Below are 18087 nucleotides of genomic sequence, written 5' to 3'. Positions count from 1 at the left end.
ATGTCTATACTTTGAATGTATCAGTAATTTTCCAGAAAGATGAGTAGTTTTTCCTGGTAAGAGGTCTGCTCATCCAATTATTGTATATAAACATTCTTTTGTTTCCCTGGACATGTCACCAGCTCTTTTGGAGGCACCACATGGGAAATTGTAGGTCCCTGATAGGAATCTAAAGAGAAAGATACTTTACAACTGTAGTATAGGTAATTATTTAAGAACAACAATTAATAATGATTAAAATGATTTTTTCTGTTTTACATACTATTAAATGATCGTTTTATGTCCTCATGCTGGCCAAGAGCTGTCAGTTAGGGCTATTATCATGTATTGCGGGAAGGGTACCCACCTGCTCTAGTTCAGAATACACCCATGCCTGTGAGCTTAGAGTCGCCTTCTTGTGCTCCCCACAGCTGTCTCTGCTTTGATGTGCTATGTTCTGAGGAGCACCTAACAAATGGGGAATAGCTACTGACTTTAGTGATGCTTATCTTGGTTTAGCACATTTCTCCTCCTCTTCCTCCTCTTCCTTTCCTCCTGTTCCTCTTCCTCTCCTCCTCCTCCTCCTCCTTCTCTTCCTCTTCTTCCTCCTCCTCCTCCTCCTCCTCTTCCTCCTCTTCCTCCTCCTCCTCCTTCTCTTCCTCCTCTTCCTCCTCCTCCTGCTCCTCCTCCTCCTCCTTTTCTTCTTCTGTCATGGAACTTGAACTCTGTGCCTGGGTGTTGTCCCTGAGCTCTTCAGTTCAAGACTGCTACCCTACCCCTGGAATTTCAGCCCCATTTCCCATTTTCTAGTGATTAATTGAAGATAACATTCTGAAGTTCTTTAGTTCCTGTGCTGACTTTGAACCTCTATCCTCAGATCTCAGCCTCCTGAGTAGCTAGGATTATAGGCATGAGCCACCTTGCCTGGCTCCAGCACATTTCTTTAGTAACTGGAAATGGTGATATTCTGTGCCTTTCTGTCTTTCTATAGTTAAATAGTATGACATATACAGGAGTACAGATGATGATGAAATACTTGTGTTTCTTTACAGTTGAGAGAATATAACAGGGATTAGGAGCATGGGCTCTCTGGACTCAAACCTCAGTTCTCCCATTTATTCCTGTGATCTTAGGCAGTTGCTTAACCTTTAATTTCCTCTTTTGTTAAACAGGACTAACAATACTGCAATCAGTCTCTTAGGGTTATTGTAAGATTGTGATCATTAATGCTGCATTCATGCACGTGCTTTGAAACCATATTGCTATATAGAGCTCCTCAAGTATTATCTGTCTCCATTATCATCATTATCATCACCATCATCATCATCAACAATATATATATATTTTTGCCAGTCCTGGGGCTTGAACTCAGGGCCTAAAGCACTGTCCTTGGGCTTTCTCAAGGCTAGAACTCTACCACTTGAGCCACAGCACCATTTCCAGCCTTTTCTATGTATATGGTACCAAAGAATTGAATCCGGGCCTTTGTGCATACTAGGTAAACACTCTACCACACTAGGCCACACTCCCGGCCCATCATCAATATTTTTTATCTTGAGTATTGTTCAGGATTTCGATTAACTTGAAGAATTCCTTTTGAACACAGAATGCTCTAAGAGCAATGGTTCTCAAACTTATTCAGGCCTTAAAATTACCTAAAGCCTTAAAAAAAATTACTGAAGCACACTGGCAGAGTTTCAGACTCCATAGATCTGGAATGAAGCCTGAGAATTTGCATTTCTAACAAGTTATGGGTTATGCCGGTGCTGTTAGTCTGAAGACTGCCCTTTGAGAACCATTTCTCTGGAGGAATAGTGTGATATGGAATGAGTTACCTTCTGCTTTTGTACTGTGACAGAGCAACTGAAGCAGCAGCAGTCCTCAGCCACAGTGTTGCATGCAAACACAGCATGTGATCCAAGGGTCACTGAAAATGGTGAGCTAATTGCCAAGATCTTTTTCATTATTCTTTTGAAACATTTTTTTCTCTTTTCTATTAGTATATATTAATTATACAAATAGACTTCATTCTGGTATTCCATACATGCTTGTAATATTCTTTGATCAAATCCACTCTTTTCTTATCTTCCTTCCCCACTTTGAAATGATTTTGGTCTACTTGCTTTTGTGTACATGAAGCACTTCTATCATGTTTGCTCCTCCCTTCCTTTTACCTATACTGGTCCTAATGGTTCCCTCTTTCAAACAATTTTCCTTTGCATTCCTATCATTCTTCCCCCCTTTTTATTTCTCTTTTTTTGAGAGAGAACATTGAAGTTTGTATTTCTTAATCTGGCTTATTTCACTTAACATGATGATTTCTAGTTCTCTTCGTTTTCCTGCAGATAACACAATTTCATTCTTCTCTATGGCTAAATAATAAGCTTCTTGCTGGGATTCTATCCTTGACAGTGTAATGGTCCCCGGGGACCATGAGGTTGAGCACAGCTCCTTCTTGTTCATTCCAACTGTTATTTTTGTATGGCAAACTGTTTAAAGTCTCAGAATCTCACTTGTCCTTTTAAAATGTGAATAATAATTCCTATTATTACATAATATATAATAGCCTCATGTTCAATACCTTATATATTGTAAAACACTTCTCAAATGTTAGTCTTCTTTCCTTTACTAGGACTATGGTTGAGATGAAATGAGAAAATTCTTGGTATACATTAGAGGGCACATCCCTTATCCACCCAAATTCCTTCTGTAGTTTTCACTGAAAACTGAATCTTTAATCAGTGAATCCTCAAAGTAAATTTATACAATCTGTTTTTAGATCACTTGCTTCTTTTTTCTAAGTTTTTTTTGTTGTTGTTGTTTTGTTTTTGCCAGTCCTGGGCTTGAGCTCAGAGCCTGAGTACTGTCATTGGACTTTCTCAAGGCTAGAGCTCTACCACTTGAGCCTCAGCACCAATTCCAGCTTTTTCCTGTGTATGTGGTACCGAGGAATCAAACCCTGGTCTTTGTGCATGCTAAGTAAACACTCTACCACTAGGCCAAATTCCCTGCCCTTTTTTCTAAGTTTTTAAAACTAAATGCTATTATTTTGTGGTACTAGGGAGTTGAACTCAGGGCCTCACAGCCCTGATCTACACTGTAGTCCTTATTACCTCTTTCGTGTCTTCTGTCTTTCCTCCGCTTCTTCCCTGCTCTCTGAATCTTGGGACAGACTAGGTTTCCTGTAGCCTTACCTGGCATCTAAAAGGTCCTAAGACCCCAGACACAGCTTATGTGAATCCAGGTGTTCTGCGGTCTGCCACCTGGCACCAGGGGAGGAGAGGAGCTGATGCATTGCATATTTTACATTTTCTTTGTAATAATAAAATCTCTCCTCTTTCTGCTCTGTCTCTCCCCTCACTCATTCCCCTGTCTTTCTCTCTCTTCTCTCTTCTTTCCCTCTCCCCTGTCCTGCCATCTCTCTATATTTTTTTGGCAATATTGGGATACCTGAACTCAAAGTCTCACATTTGCTAGACAGGTACATTACTACCAAGTCATGCCTCCAGACCCTACAAATCTTTGAACTGTTTTTAGATCAAAAGCATTTGGAAGAACAAGAAGCTGACAGTAATAAAGAAGATAACAGTTTGCTTTGGAACAAAGAAAATCAAGAACTAGGAGAGGACACAGAGAGGTAACAGTAAAATCTAGACTTTCAAAAGAATTTAAAGAATTGAGTTTGCCTTTCCTTTCCTTTTCTCCTTCCTTCCTTTCTTGCTTGTTTGCTGTTGGTTGTAGGGCTTGAGCTCAGAGCCTGGGCTCTGTCCCTTAGCTTTTTCACTCATGGCTAGTGCTCTGCCACTTTAAGCCATATATCCACTTCCAGTTTTCTGGAGGTTAAATGGATGTAAAAGTCTCACAGATTTTCCCGTCTGGGCTGACATCAAACCTCAATCTTCACTGAGCACAGTGGCTTACGCCTATAATCCTAGCAACTCAAGAGGCTGAGATCTGACGATTGAGGTTCTGAGCCAGCCTGGATACTAAAAACTCTGAGACTCTTACCTACAATTAATCACCAGAAAACTGGAAGTGGCTCAAGGGGTAGGCTATAGCCTTGAGCTGAAGAGCTCAGGGACAACCCCAGGCCCAGAATTCAAGTTCCATAACTAACCCCTCCCCCCCCCAAAATAAAAAAAACCAAAAAGCCAGGCATGGTGGCTCAAGCCTGTAATCCTAGTTACTCAGGAAGCTGATATCTTAGGATCAAGATTCAAAGCCAGCCTGGACACAAAAGAACCTGAGACTCCTATCTCCAATTAACCTCTAGAAAATGGGAAGTGGGCCTTGGCTCAAGGGTAGGGTGGTAGCCTTGAGCTGAAAAGTTCAGGGACAGCACCCAGGCTGAGTTCAAGCCCTATGACCCACAAGACAAAAACAAAACAAAAATGCAGTTCTCAAGTCTCAGCCTCCTGAGTAGCTAGGATTATAAGCAAGAGCCACTGGTGCCCAGCCCTGCACTGGTTTTTATTAGTTTTTCTATTCTACTATTGATAAATTGTAGAAAGGCAAATTTTTCCCAATAGTTTCTTTTCTTAAAGGGCGTTTTGTTCTTTTAAAAATAAATAGGGGACCGGGAGTTTGGCCTAGTGGTAGAGTGCTTACCTAGCATGCACAAAGATCCAGGTTCAATTCCTTGGTACCACATATATAGAAAAAAGCCGGAAGTGGTGCTGTGGCTCAAGTGGCAGACCACTAACCTTTAGAAAAAAGCCCAAGAACAGTGCTCAGCCCTGAATTCAAGCCCCAGGACTGGGGGGGAAAAAGAAATACACACACACACACACACACACACACACACACACACACACACACACACACACACACACACACACACACACACACACACACACACACACACACACACACACACACACACACACACACACACACACACACACACACACACACACACACACACACACACACACACACACACACACACACACACACACACACACACACACACACACACACACACACACACACACACACACACAGGCTCAGGAGCGTAGCCTAGTGGTAGAGTGCTCACCTAGCATGCACGAAGCCCTGGGTTTGATTCCTTGGTGCCACATACTCAGAAAAAGCCAGAAGTGGTACTTGGCTCAAGTGGTAGAATGCTAGTCTTGAGCAAAAAGTATTTGATGACAGTGTCCAGGCCCTGAGTTCAAGTCTCAGGACTGGCAAAAAAAATTAAATTATGCAACAAAATGGTAGAAGGAGGAAGAACCAAGCACAGGAAATGTTCTTGTGTGAATGAAATTTAAACATGATCCAAGAAAGAGGCAACAGTCAAAAAAATAGACAGCCAATCTGCAAAATCCAAAGTTAGCCAATAAAAGCCTGACTCTGACCCTATGTAGGCACAGCAGCATAAACATTTTTCTTGTACTTTCCCGACCAACTTTAAACTATGTCCTAATAAGTCTTTGCTTTCTCTTAGAAAGGTAATATTGGGGCCAGGAGCATGGCCTAGTGGTAGCATGCTCGCCTAGGTAGCATGCTACCTGGATTCAATTCCTTGGTACCACATACACAGAAAAAGCTGGAAGTGGCACTATGGCTCAAGTAGCAGAGCACTAACCTTGAATGAAAAGTGCCCAGGCTCTTAAGTTCAAGCCCCAGGACTGGCCAAAAAAAATTTGTATTGTGTGATATAATGCATATACAAATTAGCATTTTAAGTGTATAGTATAAAAGTGTTGAGTTGAGCCTGGGAGTTTGGCCTAGTGGTTGAGTGCTATGCCTAGCATGCTCGAAGACCAAGGTTCAATTCCTCAATACCACATACATAGAAAAAAGCTGAAAGTGGTGCTGAGGCTCAAGTGGTAGAGCTCTAGCCTTGAGAAAGTCCAAGGACAGTGCTCAGGCCCTGAGCTCAAGCCCAGGACTGGCAAAAAAAAAAAGTGTTAACTTAGGATGGTCCAATTTGATTTTTTTTACTTTATTATGATGCATTATACATTCAGTTAAAACCATACTTACAATGTTCAATTTTCATCTTTTCCTGGGCTAAAAAATGTGGTATGGAGCTAAGCATTGGTGTCTCATGCCTATAATCCTAGGTACTCAAGAGGCTGAGATCTGAGGATAGAAGCCAGCCCAGGAAGAAAAGTCCCTCAGGCTCCTGTCTCCAATAAACTATCACAAAAACCTGGAAGTGATGCTATGGCTCAAATGGTAGAGCACTAGCCTTGAGCATAGGCTCTGAATTCAAGCCCCAGGCCTGTCCAAAAAAATTGTGGTATGATATTCTTTTTTTTTTTTGCCAGTCCTGGGCTTGAGCTCAGGGCCTGAGCACTGTCCTTGGACTTTCTCAAGGCTAGAGCTCTACCACTTGAGCCTCAGCACCACTTCCAGCTTTTTTCTATGTATGTGGTACCGAGGAATCGAACCCGGGTCTTCATGCATGCTAGGCAAGCACTTTAACCACTAAGCCAAACTCCCAGCCCCTGTGGTATGATATTCTAAATGCTAGCCAGTGGCAATGAACCATGGTCCTAAATGGCCACACAATAATTTGGATGAATCTGAATGATGAAACTGATATCCTAACATCATACTGTGTTCCCAAGCTATGCTGTAAGGTATATAGAAAAATGAATTTTCAGTTCATTAATATTTAACCACTAAACAATCTCTCATTTTCCTTCTTCCCTAACCACTGGAAGCTACAATTACAGGCATGAGCCTGTCAATTTTTTTTTTTTGCCAGTCCTGGTGCTTAAACTCAGGGCCTGAGCACTGTCCTGGGGTTTCTCAAGGCTAGGGTTCTACCACTATAGCCACAGTACTACTTCAGGCTTTTTCTGTGTATGTGGTACCGAGCAGTCCCGTCGAACCCAGGTCTTTATGCATGCTAGGCAAGCACTCTACCACTAGGCCACAATCCCAGCCAGAGCCTGTCAATTTTTTGAGAGGTCTATTTTTTGTTGTTGTTGTTGTTGTTGCAGCTGGATTTTGTTTTGTTCTAGCCCTTACTTTAGGAGGCAAACAAGTTATAACTTGTTTAGAGTATTTGAACTCTTAACTCTTTCTAGCCAATAAGAGAAAAAAGGACAGTCTTCCAAACAATTCAGTCTGGTTGCCTTAAGAAACCTGTGATCCTGCCTAAAAGTTCTCCTTTTACTGTGTTGTAAAGTAAACCATTTCAACCTACTTCCTTTGCCTATTCTTTTGTCCTCTCTTAGCTGTCAGTAACAGCTAGGAATAGGGTGAAATGCATGAAATACAGGTGAGACACAGACAAAAACTGGCTAGTTGGGACAAGCAACATTTTATTGTAATTTTGTTTCAAATCAAGTTTAATGCAAAACGTCCATAAGAAAAAAGGCACCTAAGTTTTAGAGAAAGAAAAAATCTAAGTTTACACTTGCACCATTCCTAGTCCTGACCTTACACAACCTTAGGGGAAGCACACAGAATGCTATTAGCTGCAGATGATAGAATACCACCACCATACTTAGCATGAGTTTTTATTTTTTTACTTAGTAAGCGATCCATTGGTGGCAGGGGCTTGCCAGTGCCACTAGGGATTTAGGCTTTTTTTTCTGTCCTTCTGATCTACTGCCTGTGACATATTGGCATTTGTTTTTGGCTTGTCATCTCTGATTGCAAAATTGCTGATGTCCACACACTAAGCAGAAATAACAGGGTGGGACAAAAGAATATGTCAGCCGAATCTGCCCTCCCTCTCCACTCCCCTTCACTTTTGTGCAAGTACTGGGCTTTAACTCAGGATCTGGGTGCTATTTCTGAGGTGGTTTTTGTTTTTTTGTTGTTGTTTTTTTACCAGTCATAGGGCTTGAACTCAGGGCCTGGACACTGTCCTTAGACACTTTTTGCTTAAGACTAGCACTCTGCCACAGCACCACTTCTGGCTTTTTCTTTGTATGTGGTACCAAAGAATTGAACGCAGGGCTTCGTGTATGCTAGGCAAGCAAGCACTCTACTAGGCCACACTCCCTGTCCTTCTGAGCATTTTTGTCCAAGGTTGTTGCTCTGCCACTTGAGCCAGCTCTGCTTCTGGATTTTTTTTTTTTTTTGCCAGTCCTGGGCTTGAGCTCAGGGCCTGAGCACTGTCCTTGGACTTTCTCAAGGCTAGAGCTCTACCACTTGAGCCTCAGCACCACTTCCGGCTTTTTTCTATATATGGTACCGAGGAATCGAACCCGGGTCTTCATGCATGCTAGGCAAGCACATTAACCACTAGGCCAAACTCCCGGCCCTGCTTCTGGGTTTTTGACAGTTAATTGGAGATAAGAGTCTCAAGTAGACTACCCACCTGGGCTGGTTCTGAATTTCAGTCCTCAGATCTCAGCCTCTTAAGTCATTAGGGTTACCAGTGAGCCACCAGGATCTTGCCAGATCTGTTTCTTTTTTATCAGGAAAGCAGAATCTTTTCTAGAGACTTGTTGTAGTTGGTGGAGGTGGTGGTAAGTCATGAGGCTTGAACTCAGTGCCTGTGCACTGTCCCTGAGCTCTTTTGCTCAAGGCTAGTGCTCTGCCACTTTGAGCCACATCTCTACTTCTGGTTTTTGAGTAGTTAATTGGTGATAAGAGTCTCATGGAGGGGATAGCACCCAGGTGCCCTGAGTTCAAGCCCTAGGACCAACAAAAAAGTGTCTCATGGGGCCTTTTCTATCAGGGCTGGCTTTGAACATTAATCCTTAGATGTCAGCCTCCTGAAATGTTAGGCATGAGCCACTGGAGTCCAGTTCTCAGACCCTCTTAAAACACATCAAAGTCGATGTGGTGGCTCACACCTGAAATCCTAGCTACTCAGGAGGCTGAGATCTGAGGATCAAGGTTCAAAGCCATACTGGGTACTAAAAAATTTTAGTCCATGAGACTCATCTCCAAATAATCACCAGAAAATAGGAAGGGGCACTGTTGCTCAGTGGGTAGGGTGGTAGCCTTGAGCTGAAGAGTTGAGCGACAACTCCCAGGCCCAGAGTTCAAGTCCCATGACTGACAACAAAAACCCCCCCCTAAAATGCACACACACCTCAATAGTATCTTCTAGACTTAGAGAAGTTGGTAGTGCAAAACAACAACAGAAAAAAACATAATCTAGTTTCAAGTAGAAATTAACAACCTAGGGGCCGAGAGTTTGGCCTAGTGGTTAAAGTGCTTGCCTAGCATGCATGAAGACCTGGGTTCGATTCCTTGGTACCACATACATAAAAAAAAGCCGGAAGTGGTGCTGAGGCTCAAGTGGTAGAGCTCTAGCCTTGAGAAAGTCCAAGGACAGTGCTCAGGCCCTGAGCTCAAGCCCAGGACTGGCAAAAAAAAAAAAAAAGAAATTAACAACCTAGAGTTGAGACTAGGTCAGCATGGTACTTTGGTATGATCAAGACTGGTCAGGGGGCTAACAATTTTAGTGCACTGTGAATTGGATGTAAGTGGTCTCTGATCTCTCCAAGCTCTCATTGTCCCAGTGAAAATACCAGTTTTAAAGTCCTACTCTGAAGTGTTGCTTCCTTATCAAGAGAGGATGATGACAGTTGTAATATTCTCTTCACTTGCCTTTGGACAGAGCTCACTCTACTCTTGACGAGGAACTGGAAAGATGGCTGCAGCCGCCTGAGGAGAATGCAGAGCTACAGGATCCCACTAAGGGCTCTACAAGGTTGTTTCCTGCTAGGGAATCATTTTCTTCTTATTGTTTAACAGAGGAAAAAAACTCACAACATTTATTTTATTTATTTAATTATTTATTTTTGTCAGTCGTGGGGCTTGAACTCTGAGTCTGGGTGTTGTCGCTGAACTCTTCAACTCAAGGCTAGTGCTCTACCACTTGAGCCACAGTGCCACTTCTGGTTTTCTGCTGGTTAATTGGAGATAAGTCTCACAGACGTTCATGCCCAGGCTGGCTTTGAACTGCAGTCCTCAGATCTTAGCCTCCTGAGTAGCTAAAATTACAGGTGTGAGCCACCAGCTGCCGCTTCACAAAAATTATTAAATATGCCTAAGGCGTAGGAACATTCAACTCATTTTTTTCTTTCAGAAAATGGAGCTAGGTTTTAGACTCCCTAGAGATGATTATCTAGTGATGACATAATTGAGCTATAGATAAGCCAGACCTGACTCCATCTGTGTGTACTTTTACACTTGCCTTCTTTCTCCAGCCCTCCAAGATAATGATGAGCAGATTGATAAGAATATAGAGAGAACCCTTCAAGACTGTTAATGTTTTGTCCCTGCCACCATCAACCTTTTCAGCAGTCATTTGAATTAAATTAAAAAAGGCATGTTTCTCCAATCTTACAAAGCCTGAGTCTGGGATTGATCATTAAGGTGATGAATGACAGAACAAGGATCCAAAATGTTTTTAACAGGTGGAAATGTTAGAGACTCTAAAAGTTAAAGACTTGTGCAATTATGCATACCTATAAATCTCACCTACTCAGAGGGTGAGAAGGGAGGATTGCTTGAGCTTTGGAGTTTGAGGCAAGCATAGGCAAAATAGGTAGACCTCATCTGGAATTTAAGAGATAGATAGATAGATAGATAGATAGATAGATAGGAGACTAAAATGTTTTAGATCCAAAAATTGAATGTGGAATACCCAGCTTGACAGAAGAATTCTTTATTGGAAGGCCTTTCTCACTATAATTACATTTAGAGCAGAAAGCCTTAGCATGTATCTTGAGACGCACGTGTGTGTGTGTGTGTGTGTTTGCTGGTACTGGGGCTTGAAGTCAGGATCTCATGCTCTCACTTGACTTTTCCATCCAAGGTTGGCACTATCACTGGAGCCACACCTCTGCTTCTGGCTTTTGTGGGGGAGGGGCGGGGGGTCACGGGGCTTGCACTCGGCCTGGGCACTGTCCCTAACTAAGCTCTTCAGCTCAAGGCTACCACCCTACCCTTGAGCCAAGCCACACTTCTCATTTTCTAGAGGTTAATTGGAGATGAGTCTCAGGTCCTTTTTGTGTTTGGGTTGGCTTTGAACCTTCATCCTCAGATCTCAGGCTCCAGAGTAGCTAGGATTATAAGCATGAACCACTGTGCCCGGCTGCTTCTGCCAGGCCAACTTCAGACCTTTACTATCACAGCTCAGCCTCCTGACTAACTAGGATTACAGGTGTGAACTACCAGAACCTGGCAGAGACATAAGAATTTTTGAAAGAATGGACAGGACTCTGAGTCCTCAGGTCAGCACAATTACTGAATAAAGAACAGTGTATCATTAATGCTAGATAGACAGCAGTGTACTATCTTAAGTCCAGGGAAGTGTAACACAGGTAATGTAATGCTCAGATGAGTCTTAAGACACAATGTGGAGCTCCTTCCAGCTGTTACTTTTTTTTTTTTTTTTTTTTTTTTTGCTAGTTGTAGGGCTTGAACTCAAGGCCTAAGCACTGTCCTTGGGCTTTTCTCAAGGCTAGCACTCTGCCACTTGAACCACAGCACCACTTTTTCTATGTATGTGGTACCCAGGAATCAAACCCAGGTCTTTATGCATGCTAGGCGAGCACTTTTACTACTAGGCCTAACTCCCAGCCCCTAGCTGTCACATTTTTTATTTATTTATTTATTTTTTTGCCAGCCCCGGGCTTGAGCTCAGGGCCTGAGCACTGTCCTTGGACTTTCTCAAGGCTAGAGCTCTACCACTTGAGCCTCAGCACCACTTCTGGCTTTTTTCTATGTATGTGGTACTGAGGAATCGAACCCAGGTCTTCATGCGTGCTAGGCAAGCACTTTAACCACTAGGCCAAAGTCCCGGCCCCAGCTGTCACTTTTTTAAACAGATACTAACAAACAGAAGAGAGTGACCGCAGAATGGCCATAGGGCCAGGTCATAGAAACAGCTGAAGTTGCTGGGGTAGCTCAGTCTGAGAAGAGCAGATGGAGTGTAGAATTTGATAGCTGCCTTAAATACTTGACATTCTGTAAAGTGAAGAGAATCAGCTTACTCTCTTCTGCCCAGAGGACAGAACTGCTGACTAGAAATTACACAATGACAGATTTTTACTCAGTAAAGTACAAACTTTCAAATGGTCATAGCCATCAGATAGGGGAAACAGCTGTCTTTTCATTTCAGTAATGACTGCTGCTGCCCAGGCAGAAGGTGATGACTCTCTGGTCCAGGGCATTTGGGCAGAAGTAGAAGATACCTCATTAGGTTCTTCGGTCCATCCATCCTTCTCATTTGTCTCTCCCACCACCAACCCCAGCTCCAGCCTCACCCTCTTCTCACAGCTCTAGGGGTTGCAGCCTGACCTCTGCTGGGAAAGTGCTTTGCCACTGAGGTATACAGCATTACCCTCTATAATGTTACTTTGATTGAGCCAGAATCTCTTGAGCACTGACAAGGAGCACTGCTGAGCTAGAGGCACACAGGGGAATCCATGTCTCTTCTCTTAAGGAGCTCATAGCTAAGTGGAAGAGATGGCTCCTGCTGTACAGTTTAACAAATGTGGTCTTGACCTGTGAGATACTTAAATTACTTAGACATTTAAGAAAATGGAGATAAGGTAAAATGGTGATTGTGACAGAACAATTACAACATAAATAAAATATGGAGTGTTGTTTTTTTTTTTTTCCTTTGAGGCTAGTGGCTAAAAGTAGAGTCTAAGTAAGCCATCTAAATCAGATTCTAGCTCTAGGACTTAGTAGGTTGCTAACCCTCTGTGCCTAAGTTTCCTCATAAAGCTGGAGATAGTAATAGGAAATGCATCAGTTAGTTGTTATGAGAATTGAGTTAAACATACATTATTTCACTGAAAGCAACCTATAGAAGAACATTACTATGCTAATTACTATAGATTTTCCTGGTTTAGTCCTGGTCACCTGGTTGTTAGGCACAAGTTTTAATGCCTCAAATCATTGCTATTAAAGGGAGACAAAAAACAAGGATCAAGAAGTTGATGAAAGCAAGAGAAAATGGAAAGAGAACATCAGTCCAGAAAAAAGGAAATCAGAGAGCGTTTTAGGGACTTCTGAAGAAGGTATGAATGTATGAATGATTGTTCTTCTTACATTTTGACAGTTTCTTTTTCTTTGCAGTTCAGCTCAGGTTTTCTAGCCTGTCATAGCTTTTTTACCACAGTAATAACATCCGTTTTTTTTTTATTTTTTTTAATTTTTATTTTTTTTGCCAGTCGTGAGCTTGACCTCAGGGCCTGAGCACTGTCCTTGGATTTTCTCAAGGTTAGAGCTCTACCACTTGAGCCTCAGCACCATTTCTGGCTTTTTTCTATGTATGAGGTACTGAGGAATCGAACCTGGGTCTTCGTGCATCCTAGGCAAGCACTCTACCACTAGGCCAAACTCCCGTCCCCCGTTTTTATTTTTAAAACAAGCCATCAGCCAGTCTTTTTCTTGTCGGGATAATATATAGAAAGGGGTTACAGTTACATTCATCAGGTAGTAGGTGCATTATTTACTGCACATTGATACCCCTTCTCATGCTTTTTGTTCCCATTTCCCTCCCCCCAACCTCATTAGCCAGTCTTAATCATCAGTAGGTTGAACATTGTCGAGAGAGATGTTTTGCTTCGAATTGTTTAAAATCTTAGTCTCACACAGATGCTGCAAGTCCAATAAGAAATTATGTATTATTGAATTTAAACAGTTTACCAATAATGAAAAAAATTATAAATTTACCTCAATTTCAAAACTATTTTGATAGAACTATTTACAAAGAATACCATCCTATATTTAAGTTCCTTCTACTTAGCAAGTTAGAGACATTAGCTCTTTTAGGTCTAGTATCCTTTCCATCACTATTCATTTTCCTTCTTCCTCTGTCATATGATGCTGACCCTAATAAGCTGCATTTCACTGACTATCTGTTGGCCAATGATAGGTTCTGGGAGAAGACCAGAGAGCAGGGGAATAGGGTATTATTTTCCCTCTATGTCTGTTGAAGTACCGTATGTCTCGTAGACGTAGTATCCCTCTATAGTACAGCTATTTTGAGGCTGTCCTTCGTAGTTCCTATCTATTCTGCCCTCAGTCATGTCAGACTTAGGCTCCCCCACTGCTGCTAGTCCACGGATGCTTTGCCATTTCTTGTTTTCCCTCTTTATTGTAACTGAACTGTCATATATGTATTAGTCACAATTGCATTTTATTTCTTCCAGAACTCTAACTGGCATAGGGCCCTGAGTGTATGGGCATTTAGCAAAGAATGAGTTCATTGAGAAGATAGTTCAGAATCGTAGTGAATTAATGTTACAAATATCCTTGCTACGCCAAGGAGTTCTAGAATGTTAGAAAGGAAGCCATTGATGATTTTAGGAAAAAATCTATATAGAACAGTACACGAAATTAAAGAGAACACTAATGTGAATTCTGAATTCTGATATTCTTTGACCTAGAAAGTAATGTTTTTTGGTTTTTTTGTTTTTTTGTTTTCTCTCTCTCTCATACATCCATCAAGATGAACTAAAACCCTGCTTTTGGAAGCGACTAGGTTGGTCTGAACCATCCAGGTAATAAGATATTAGAGTTTACTGTTTCTAGTTAGATGAACAGAAAACATTTACCAGTCGGTAATTGAACATTAATGATAAAGGCTTGAATTCAGACCATATTGCTCAATTTATATAATTATGTATATTAAATTTTTTATTATCTTTAAGTAGTTGTATAAAGAAGTTGTACAAACACTAAAGCAGTTTATGAATACAGTGCATCTTGATCAATGTCAACCTTTCGACCCTCCCCTTCACTTGCTTATCTTAATTTTAGGTTATATATATATATATATTTTTTTTTTTTACAGTTTAACAAAGCAGTTTATGTGTACAATGTATCTTGATCTGTGTTCCCACTTCAACATCTTCACCACCTCCCCTTCAACCCACCCCTTCCTTCCTTTTTTAATTTCTCAACTCTGTAATCTATACAGTGAATTCTTGCCTGAATTCTCTACCCTTTCCCCCTTAATTATTATTCTATCCATGTCCCCTCTACCATTCTCTACTCTTCCAAGTACCCATTTCCTGGTACTTACCTTGTTGGGCTTTGACTTAGCCTTTTAAAAGAATTAAACTATTTGCACTCTCCATAGAGTCTGTTACACTTCAGTTCTATTTTAATTAACAAGAGAGGTGAAATTAGTGCAAGCTTTGAAAAGTGGTATGTATAGTCAACACAAGAATAGTTTCCACCACGGAAGATGCTGTTGTGAGTTGCTTTACAGCCATCTTTACTTCCATGATACACTGTTGATCATAATCTCCCTGGATTATGAAGACCAAAATCCCTTTTCCTTGAATTTGTTTGAATAAAGAGGATGTTTATGTCTTTTCAAAAATACTTGGGCCTAGAAATGCAGATCAGTGGTTAGAGTGGTCGCCTAGAATGCATCAGGTCCTGGGGTAAATCCTCAACACTAAAAAAAAAAAAAATGTTTTAAGAATACCTTTCAATTTAAAATTCTCCTTTTGTCTTTTAAACACATGCATATAGGATAATCGTGTTGGATCAGAGTGACTTGTCTGACTGAACGGAACCTGGGCCATATTTGATCCTTCCATCCTCCTGGTTATGATATCCTGTCTTCTCTCATCTGCCTCAGTTACCATCAGGGCAGTAGTTCCAAGTTCCAAAATTCACATTTTGTTCAGCTGCACTGAAGACATAATGGTTAGACTCTGTCTGTAGGCAACACATTTAACTATTTGTCCTCAGTCAGAGTTCTGAAAAGTACAAGGTGTTGTGTTTAGAATGTCTTTTGGTTTCGATGTAAAGTTTTGAAAACTTTTAACTCTTGTTATATAATAAAATGTTTACTTTTTAGAGTGCTTGCCTATCATGTATGAAGCTTTGAGTTCAATTCCTCAGTACTAGATAAGCAGAAGAGCCAAGTGGTAGAGTGCTAGCCTTGAACAAAAGAAGCTCAGAGATAGTGCCCAGGCCTGGAATTCAAGCTCAAGGACTGGCAAATAATAAGAAAAAAAGTTTATGTTTGGGCTGGCACAGTGGCTCAGGACAGTAATCCTAGGTAGCTTACTCAGGAGGCTGAGATGTGAGCATCAAGGTTCAAAGCCAGCCAGGGTACTAAAGTCTGTGAGACTCTTACCTCCAGTTAACTACTAGAAACTGGAAAGAGGCACTGTGGCTCCAGGGGTAGGGCTGTGTCCACTACCACTACCACTGTTCACTAAGGTAGCCCAGATTGTTCTATCTAAACAGTAAGTATTCGCTGAGTAAAATTCCAACCCTCTTCTGTACTGGGGTTTGAACCGAGAGCCTTATGCTTGCTAGATAGTCACTCTACCACTTAAGCCATACTACCATACCTAAGCAATTTTTTGCGTGTATATGTATGTGCTAATACTTGGACTTGGTCTCAGGACCTCACACTGTCAGCTTTCTTGTTCATTGCTGGGGATCTGCCATTTGAGCCATGCCTCCAGTCAGGCATTTTGCTGGAGATGGACTCTCAGACTTCTGCCAAAGTGGGCTGCTTTAAATAGCTTCCTGAGTAGCTAGGTTACAGGTGTGAGCTACTGGTATCTGATTTTTTTCTTTCTTTTTTTTTTTTTTGTGAGTGGTGGTCCTTGAACTCTGGGCCTGGGTGATATCCCTGAACTCTTCAGCTCAAGCCTACCACCCTACCCCTTGAATCACAGCCCCACTTCCTGTTTTTGTAGTGGTTAATTAGAGATAAGAGTCTCACATTCTTTGGTGCCCAGGCTGGCTTTGAACTGTGATCCTCAGATCTCAACCTCCTGAGTAGATAGGGTTACATGTGTGAGCCACCATACCCGGCAAGAGTGCTCTTAATAAAGTTGAAAGATTATGAAACAGGAATGAGCTAATTTAAGATTAAAACTCCATCATCTCATGTATTCTCTGGGTTTACTACCAAGTTTTTGGAACACACTTGGTAAGGTGAATGTCTGAAAGAGAATAGGAGGGGCATGTAAAAGAAAAAGGTAGGGCCAGGAGTTTGGCCTAGTGGTTAAAGTGCTTGCCTAGCATGCATGAAGACCTGTGTTCCATTCCTCGGTACCACATACATAGAAAAAAGCCAGAAGTGGTGCTGAGGCTCAAGTGGTAGAGCTCTAGCCTTGAGAAAGTCCAAGGACAGTGCTCAGGCCCTGAGCTCAAGCCCAGGACTGGCAAAAAAAAAAAAGAAAAGAAAAAGGTAGAAGAATCTGTTTCTTATCCAGGGTGGTCATTCAAACTTGAAAATTACTCATCAAATTAAGAAGAAGAAGAAAATCCCACGAGGCAGGGTGTAGTGGTTTTATGCCTGTAATCCCCTGGTTTTGGAGTCTAAGGCAGAGTGACTTTAAAGCAGCGTGGCTACTTTATGGAGACCCTATCTCAGACTAGAACCAATGTTCTGTTGATTGAATTGCTGATAGGAAAGGATTATATGTCATACCAGAGTACTAGGCACTGATAAATGAAGACATGAGTCAGCTTGTTAAAGGAGAATAGCTATTCATTAATCATGAAAACCAATACAAATCCCTTTTATGATGTGCATGCTCCTAGACAATATAAGAATTTACTATTTCAGTTAGAATTTACATCAGAGCTCTCCTGTTCACAGCACAGCTTCAAACAAGACTGGGGTAACTTTGTACAATCCAGGTACATTATTCTGAGGTTGCCACTGTGATTGGTTTGAACAGCATTGCATTCATAGGTTCTTCTGGATGAGTCCCTGAAAATTCCTAGGTCTTGGGAGGAGTCCTTTCATATAAGAAAATATTTTCCTTAAGAACTTGGCCAGCTGGGTGTGGTGGTTCATGCCTGTAATCCTAGCTACTCAGGAGGCTGAGATCTGAGGATCAAGGTTCAAAGGCAGCTGGGGGCACAAAAGGACCCGAGACTCTTATCTCTAGTTAACCTCTAGAAAATGGGAAGTGGGACTTGGCTCAAGGGTAGGGCAGTAGCCTTGAGCTGAAGAGCTCAGGGAAGGTGCCCAGACCCAAGGACAGCACGCAGGCCAGAGTTCAAGCCCCATGACCCACAAAAAAAAAAAAAAAAAAAAGAACTTGGCCAAAGGCTTGTTAGTGTCAAGTCCAGAGATAGTCCAGTTTCCTTTTGCGCACTGCTTGGACTTCTTTGAAGAACTGAGGCTGTACAACAGGATGTTTAATAAGAAGCTCTTTCCTTTATGACATC

At 41.7% G+C, this 18087-nt stretch overlaps 1 protein-coding gene across 1 annotated transcript in view; it reads left to right on the top strand.

The window, feature by feature from the left end:
- Tex14 (testis expressed 14, intercellular bridge forming factor) overlaps window positions 1-15743 on the top strand; it is a 90771-nt gene extending 75028 nt beyond the window's left edge. Inside the window, exons 28-33 of the mRNA XM_090351119.1 lie at window positions 1838-1915; window positions 3517-3616; window positions 9524-9616; window positions 12832-12941; window positions 14378-14429; window positions 15412-15743. Coding sequence (XP_090207245.1) covers window positions 1838-1915; window positions 3517-3616; window positions 9524-9616; window positions 12832-12941; window positions 14378-14429; window positions 15412-15448 — 470 coding nt within the window. The 3' untranslated portion in view covers window positions 15449-15743. The remainder of the gene's footprint in view (window positions 1-1837; window positions 1916-3516; window positions 3617-9523; window positions 9617-12831; window positions 12942-14377; window positions 14430-15411) is intronic.
- The last annotated feature ends 2344 nt before the right edge of the window (window positions 15744-18087 follow it).

This window comes from Megascapheus bottae, chromosome 17 (assembly GCF_031878675.1).
Source record: "Megascapheus bottae isolate mThoBot1 chromosome 17, mThoBot2.hap1, whole genome shotgun sequence".
In the NCBI taxonomy this organism is placed as follows: domain Eukaryota; kingdom Metazoa; phylum Chordata; class Mammalia; order Rodentia; family Geomyidae; genus Megascapheus; species Megascapheus bottae.
The sequence above is the reverse complement of the archived record's forward strand: the minus strand, read 5'-3'. Positions and strand labels throughout refer to the sequence as shown.